Source organism: Chenopodium album, chromosome 6 (assembly GCF_948465745.1).
Source record: "Chenopodium album chromosome 6, dcCheAlbu1.1, whole genome shotgun sequence".
Taxonomy (NCBI): domain Eukaryota; kingdom Viridiplantae; phylum Streptophyta; class Magnoliopsida; order Caryophyllales; family Amaranthaceae; genus Chenopodium; species Chenopodium album.
This window is the reverse complement of record NC_137839.1, coordinates 55,555,177-55,563,124: the sequence shown is the minus strand read 5'-3', so window position 1 is coordinate 55,563,124 and position 7,948 is coordinate 55,555,177. Positions and strand designations below refer to the sequence as shown.

Genomic DNA, 7,948 nt, shown 5'->3' with positions numbered 1-7,948 from the left:
GTGATCACTTCAATTAATAATAAGATTAAAAAGGATCCTAAACCGGTTGTCCAAATTATCTTATTAGTCGTGATTTTCAATTACATATTCCCTTTAAACATGCAATATGGTGATCAATAAAAAATAATAGAACAACATTAATATTAAAACCAATTTAATCACAATTCCAACAACATAAAATCGTTAGAAAAATAATAATAATAATAAAAGGAGCATGATCCTTACTTTAATTCTGCTTGTTTGCAACTACAAAATAATAAACGAGTTAGTAACTTCAAGGAAATAAAATAAGCAATAACTAAATTAAATTAAATAAAATAAAGTTGATTTTGGGGCCAAACCCTCAAACAGTTCTACCTTTCACGCCTTGGTTTAAGGACAAAACCTCGAGTAAAATATGGACTCCTTTGAGTGCTTGAAGAAGGAATTTTGAAGTGAAAAGGGTAGGCTAGTGTTTAGGCTAATAGCATAGAAGAGAGAAAATAAAATAATAAAATTACTCGGTGCCCCGTACATCAGAAATGAAGGGGTATTTATAGGGAAAATGTGCTGAGGGAGCACACGGAACCCTAAAATGACAAAAACCCTAAAAACGTATCCCGTGACACGGTCGGACAGTACCGTGACATGGGAAGCTCTAGCGTCAGACGATACACATTCCCGTGACACGGTACATTTTGGTGTGACACGGAAAATTTTCAGAAAACATGATAAAAAACGCGTTGAGGGTTTACGCGGAAAGGACACGGAACTTCCCGTGTCACGGGAAATCCCACCGGCAGACGGGAAGGATTCCCGTGACACGGTGGCAGTCTGCCGTGACGATTGATAATTTTCCGTCTAAATGCATTTTTAACCCTAATTTCCTTCGGCTTTTTAAGTGCCGATTGATAATTTTGGGCCTTTTATGACTTTTATTATTCGGGCTAAAATAAGAAAATAATTAAAATAAAAATAAATAAAATGTTTGGGCCAAAAAATAAATAATAAAACAATAAAAAAAAGGTTTGGGCTGAAAATTAATTAATAAGTTTGGGCTGAAATTAAAACTATGTTTTTACCAAACATCAAGACTAATCCATGGACTGTTCAAAAATATGAATTTAATAAAATACGATTTTTTAAGCACTCTCGGGATTAAATATTAAACCCGACAAATAGTGGCGGTGAAAGGTTGTTCATCATCGGGTTTTGTTTTGGGGAGACATTTTTAGGCGTCTACACTTGCCTTGAGGCATTTCGTAAGCTCAAGGAAGCTCTCATCTCTTCTCCTGTTGTCCAAGCTCCGGATTGGAGCTTGCCTTTTGAGCTAATGTGCGATGCGAGTGATTTTGCAGTAGGTGCCGTCCCTGGTCAAAAGAAAGAAGGGAAATCATGTGTCATCTACTATGCAAGTAGGACTCTCGATGAAGCTCAAAAAAACTATACAACAACGGAGAAGGAGATGCTAGCGGTGGTGTTTGCATTTGATAAGTTCCGGTCCTATCTCATATGTTCAAAAGTCATTGTGTACACGGATCACATCGCGGTGCGATACCTCATGACCAAGAAATAAGCGAAGCCTCGCATGATTCGTTGTGTTCTCTCTCTTCAAGACTTTCACATGGAAATGAGGGACAAAAAGGGAGCGGAGAACTATGTGGCGGATCACTTGTCTAGGCTTCCCTTTGAGAACAATGAGGATGTTCCAATTAATGATGAGATAGGGATCGAGGCTCTCATGGCTATGGTGGCAACTTCTACACCTTGGTATGCGGATATTGCCAACTATCTTGCTTGCGGGGTCGTTCCCCCGGAATTCTCCTCTCCACAAAGGAAAAATTTCTTCAAAGAAGTGAGAAGGTATTTTTAGAATGATCTGTACCTATTCAAGAAATGTGGTGATGGTCTCTGTAGGAAGTGTGTCTCCGATCACGAGATTGAGGGTGTCCTTGAGAATTGTCACTCACTACCATGTGGAGGACATGGTGGTGTTGACAAGACGGTAGCAAAAATCTCTCAATCTTTGCTTTGGTGGCCTTCAATGCACAAAGACACTCACAAATTCGTCATGCAATGTGATCGATGCCAAAGGAGCGGCGGCATTACCAAAAGGGACGAGATGCCTCAACAAAGTATTCTAGAGGTGGAGCCCTTCGATGCTTGGGGGGTGGATTTCATGGGACCGTTCGTTTCTTCATGTGGGAACCTATACATCTTGGTGGCGGTTGACTATGTGACGAAATGGATCAAAGCTATACCCTCTCCTACCAATGATCACAAGGTGGTGCTCAAGCTTCTCAAGAAGATCATTTTTCCTAGATTTAGGGTGACAAGAGTTCTAATTAGTGATGGAGGTTCTCATTTTGCCAAGAAGCAATTGGAAGCTCTTCTCAAGAAATATGGCGTCCATCACAAGGTTGGTCTACCTTACCATCCTCAAACTCAAGGTCAAGTGGAGGTCTCGAATCGCGAAATAAAGAATATACTTGAGAGGATGGTGAACAAATCAAGGAAAGATTGGTCTCTCAAGCTTGATGACACACTTTGGGCTATTCGAACGACATACAAGACTCCCATAGGTACAACCCCCTACAAGTTGGTCTATGGAAAGGTTTGTCACTTGCCGGTCGAGTTAGAATACAAAGCTTGGTGGGCCATCAAAGAGCTAAACATGGATTTGTCGTTAGCGGGTGAAAAGAGATTGTTTAAGCTCAACGAACTCGAGGAGCTTAGAGATGATGCCTATGAAAACTCAAGGGTCTACAAGGAGAAGACAAAAAAGTGGCATGACCAACATATCTGGAACAAGAGCTTCAAGGTTGGGGACAAAGTCTTGCTCTTCAACTCAAGGCTTCGCCTGTTTGCGGGCAAGCTCAAATCTAAGTGGTCGGGGCCTTTCGTTGTATCAAAGACTACTCCTTATGGTTCTTTTGAGTTGGATGCAGACGGAAACAAATTTATGGTGAACGGCTCTCGTTTGAAGCACTATTTTTGCAAGGAGGAAGTTGGTGTGATTGAGTATCTGAGGCTTGACCCTTTGGGTCCTAAGCCACCCTTTTGAATGGATTTTCATCATGGTCAAGCTAATGACCTTATAAAGAAGCGCTCCCGGGAGGCAACCCGGCTTTCAAACCCTTTTCTTCTCTATTTTCCATATTTTTGGTAGGTTGTTTGTTTGATTTTTGTCTTATGGCTTTCATTTTTCCTCTATCTTTGTAGGCACTTGCTTCTTTGGTGCGTGTTTGGAGGGAATTTGGAGAACGTTTGGTGATATCTATGGAGCTAAGTTGGGGTTTGGAGACTTGGAAGTGAGTGAGGGGAAATTAAAGCAAAAATTTTGATGAAGACCCTGTGCGCGGGCGCGCAGGCCTGGGACAACCCGCGCACAGGGAAGCTCAGCAAGGCAGAAAAGGCAGAAGGTTATGCGCGCCTTGTGCGCGACATCTGCGCGGGCGCGCAAGAGAAGCCTGCGCGGGCGCGCGGGCCTGGGAGAACCCGCACAGATTTAAGGCCAATTTTCAGAATCTGGCAGAAAGTTTTGCGTGACATGTGTGCGACATCTGCGCGGGCACACAGTACACTTGCGCGGGCGCGCAGATCTGGGTTTATCGGGGGATATCCATCCTTTTTCCCCGATTTTCTTCATCATTACTCAAACACTCAAACCGATTCTCACTCTCTCTCCTCAAAAACACAAACCCTAACCACTCAAATCCCCTCTAATCTCACCTATTACCTTGAATTTTCATGAAATCCCTTACATTCCCGCACTTTTCTCACAAATTCATCACTTTCCCCTCTCAAAATCACCCATTTTTCACCAAAATCGGGGTTGCTCCTTGGTGGTCGAGGTGGTTGTGCGTGGGTGGTCGTGGTGGTCTTCAAGATTTCCAATTGTGGTATAATCCTAATCCTTGATTACTTTGTGGCTTTAATTTATTAGATAACATTAGGTTTTGGGATTGTTAAGCAAGATTGAGCTTGTATAAATTTTGTGTGATTTAGGGTAGTTTTGCTAGTAATTGTGGAATTTGATATGAATTTCTTGGTGATTTGTTGAGTATTGTTGTTGAAAATTGTTGTTTTTATGCAATTTGCCTAGCAATTACTTGATTTGGATATTGAAAATTTTTGTGAGTAATTACTAGCTTGATATTGAGTATTGAGAATTGTTGATGCATGTGAAATTGAAAATTTGTGATGTTGAGAGTTTTTGATACTTGATATTGAAATTTGCTTAGTAATTGTCTCTTTAGTGATTGAGTATTGCAAATTTTGGCATTGAATATTGTTGGTGATACTTGTGTTCTTCGTGTGCTATTTTTATCTTGGAAAGTTGCTGCTGCTAACCTCTTTTCAGATAACAAAGTCAAAGCTTCAATTGTTGTTGTTGTTATGGGAAAAGATTGGGTATTCGTGAGTGTTGGATCACTCCATTGGTGTTCTTGGTATTTTTGGGATTTGTTGAGTTAAATTTGGTGAAGATGAGTAGGAGAAGGAGCAGGAAGGAGCCCAGGATAACAATTGATGAGCCCCAACCCTCCTCTCAAAATCTAAACCAAGAACAAACAACTCTACCCACCTTGAAATTTGTAAACCGACACCACTCTCTCATCCACCAAACCCTCATCAAACGCAAACTAAACCCCACTAGACACTACTACCAACGCTCAATGCGTGATCTGGGTATAGATGAGGACCTTCGGTCCCTTCTTGATAACCTTGGGATGAGTGAGTTCATCTAACACCAATACCCAACTTTCAAAGAGCCCACCTACGAGTTCCTAGCCTCCTTCGAGAGGGAACCCATTGGGAACAACGAGTTCCAAATCTCCTTCCAACTCTTCAATGCCCGCCATGTGATCTCTTTAAGGCGTCTGAATGAACTATTGGATTTTAACCCCGACGCCGATCTCCTTGCCCCATCCACCGAACTCTTTCCCGAGTACGATGCTTTCCGTTGGTGGAGGACAATTACCGATATGGAAGAGTTTAGTACTCGGTATTCGGTGGCAAGCCAAATTATCCACCCAGTACTCCGCATCTTGGGGTTTGCGGTGTTTAGCAAGAAGGATTTGAGCAAGCTCTCTCATGAAGAGCTTTTCACACTTTGGGTCGCCACAAAGGAGGAATTGAGTGGGCGGCTCAACATGGGGTACTGGTTCGTATTATGTTGTGAGGCAATCAAGAATGGGAACAAGACGGGAGAGATTGCCCTTGGTGGGATGATTACAAGGATAGCTTCGAAGCTAGGGAGTGAGTGTCTTTTCCCTTTTTGCACAATGGTTGGAAAGGACAAGGATATGTTCGTGGACATTAGTCGGTCTTCATCCAACCGACCAATGATGTGAACAACTTCCACGATTGGTGCGTTGAGCGGGAGCACCATTGTATCCTACCGTTCCCTAGCCGCACATTCTTGGAGCGGAAATCTAGGAATGTGTGGAAGATCCCGATGGACAATGGTGTCCTGCCTAACGCTCTTGGAGGTGAGCGTAATATGATTGTCCGCGAGCGTCATCAACAACAACAACAACAACATCAAGAACAAGAAGAACAACAACAACAATTTCAACAACAACAACACTTTCAACAACAACAATTTCATCAACAACAACAAGGGTTTCAACTACAAGGATTTCAATGTTTTCCTTAGTGGCCATTGGTTGAAAGTAGACTTGTAGACACCTAAAAATGTCTCCCCAAAACCAAACCCGATAATAAATAACCTTTCACCGCCATTATTGGTCGGGTTTAGTATTTAATCCCGAGAGTGCTTAAAAAATCGTATTTTATTAAATTCATACTTTTGAAAGGTCCATGGATTAGTCTTGATGTTTGGTAAAAGCATAGTTTTAATTTTAGCCCAAGCTTATTAATTAATTTTAAGCCCAAACCTTTTTATTTTATTATTTTATTATTTATTTTTGGCCCAAACATTTTATTTATTTTTATTTTATTATTTTCTTATTTTAGCCCGAATAATAAAAGTCAGAAAAAAGCCCGAAATTATCAATCGACACTTAAAAAGCCGAAAGAAAATAGGGTTAAAAATGAATTTAGACGGAAAAATGGACTGGAAGTGACCGTGTCACCGTACAATCTGACCATGTCACGGGAACCCTTCCCGTCTGACGGTAGGACTTCCCGTGACACGGGAGGTCTGCCGTGACACGGGATGTTCCGTGTCCTTTCCGCGTAAACCCTTAACGCGCTTTTCATTCCGTTTTCTGAAAAATTTCCCGCGTCACTCCAAAACTGTACCGTGTCACGGGAAAGTGTACCGTCTGACGGTACAGTCTGACCGTGTCACGGTACAGTCTGACCGTGTCACGGGATACTTTTTTAGGGTTTTTATCATTTTAGGGTTCTGTGTGCTCCCTCAGCACATTTTCCCTATAAATACCCCCTAATTTCTGATGTACGGGGCAACCAGAATTTTATTATTCTTATTTTCTCTCTTCTATGCTATTAACCTAAACACTAGCCTACCCCTTTTCACTTCAAAATTCCTTCTTCAAGCACTCAAAGGAGTCCATATTTTACTCGAGGTTATGTCCTTAAGCCAAGGCGTGAAAGATAAAATCGTTTGAGGGTTTGGCCCCAAAATCAACCTTATTTTATTTAATTTAATTTAGTTATTGTTTTATTATTTCCTTGAAGTTACTAACTCGTTTATTATTTTGTAGTTGCAAACAAACAGATTCAAAGTAAGGATCATGCTCTTTTTATTATTATTATTATTTTTCTAACAATTTTTTATGTTGTTGGAATTGTGATTAAATTGGTTTTTAATATTAATGTTTATTCTATTATTGTTATGATCACCATATTGCATGTTTAAAGGGAATATGTAATTGAAAATCACGCCTAATAAGATAATTTGGACAACCGGTTTAGGATCCTTTTTAATCTTATTATTAATTGAAGTGATCACCAAATTTTTAGAATTATGTGTGCATTAATTTTGAACCAATTTAGCTTAATAATAGTTTGGAGCAAATTGAATATTTTGTTTGTATGCCTTTGAGATCACAGGAATGCTTTTCACTATAAGAATCGAGTAGAGGCCAATACGGGCGAATGTGACTCCATGACTCACTTCGTACCATCATCCCCGATCCTCCTTTCGTGGTTCCGAACCATATGGAGTTAGTAATCTCATGGATTATGAATGGGGTGTAACCTTCACGGGTCAATCGTTGTTTCCTTCGTTGTCCCTTATTCGTGGTTGCCTTTTCTGATCCGTGAACGGTTTACAAGTTCCTTAAAAACTTGTTGGCGGCTCCCTACTTTATTTGTCCCTAATCGTTGTCCCTAATCGTAATGTCAATTCCCACTTCCTATGAGTGCCAAGCATATTCACAACATGCTTTTAACGTAGGCGCACTTCGAGCGACGCCTATAATTTGGCGACTCCACTGGGGAGGATTCTTAATTATTTATCGATTTGAGCGATCGGTATTTAATTAAGATGAGTGGATGAGACTTGAAAGATTCTTGAAAAAATATTCCTGTGATTAATTTGGCATTTTTGCATCTGCATAGACGCTTTAACGTCGCATTCAGGTCTGTCCCGTAGGAAAAATTGGATAACTTGGTTGCGCGCAAAAGCAAACAGGGCACCAGTCAGATTTTCTGACTGCCGTGTCACGGTAGAGTCTGCCGTGTCACGGCAGTCCTAAAATCAGTCTGGTGGCTTATTTTCTTTTCTCACAGTCGACTTCCTTCGATTTTTCTGAAAAAACGTATGTGTTCTACATGCGTCTTAGCCCCGGGGGATTTAAGCTCTATCGACCCAAAAACGCTCATGGCAATAAGGGTTCATCCGAGTCATTAAATCCACCCAAACCATGGAGTCGAGTTCGATTTCATCACGAACTCGCGGAGCCGCCCGTTGGCATACACCCTCATGGGAGGCTACCTTGCTAACGCGTCCAAACTCTTAACCATGGTACCCTTTTGA

At 41.1% G+C, this 7,948-nt stretch overlaps 1 protein-coding gene across 1 annotated transcript; it reads left to right on the top strand.

Annotated features, from left to right (window-relative positions):
* The first annotated feature begins 2,101 nt into the window (after positions 1 to 2,101).
* LOC145636977 (uncharacterized) lies at positions 2,102 to 3,294 on the top strand. Its single transcript, XM_081688504.1, has 2 exons — positions 2,102 to 2,479; positions 3,202 to 3,294. Exons 1-2 carry the CDS (start codon positions 2,102 to 2,104, stop codon positions 3,292 to 3,294), a joined length of 471 nt encoding a protein of 156 aa, XP_081544630.1.
* The last annotated feature ends 4,654 nt before the right edge of the window (positions 3,295 to 7,948 follow it).

Coding starts and splice junctions, on each gene's coding strand:
- LOC145636977 (XM_081688504.1), top strand. CDS start 2,102: ATGCCTCAACAAAGTATTCTAGAGGTGGAGCCCTTCGATGCTTGGGGG. Junction 2,480..3,201: donor AGAATATACTTGAGAGGATG/GTGAACAAATCA, acceptor CTATCTTTGTAG/GCACTTGCTTCTTTGGTGCG.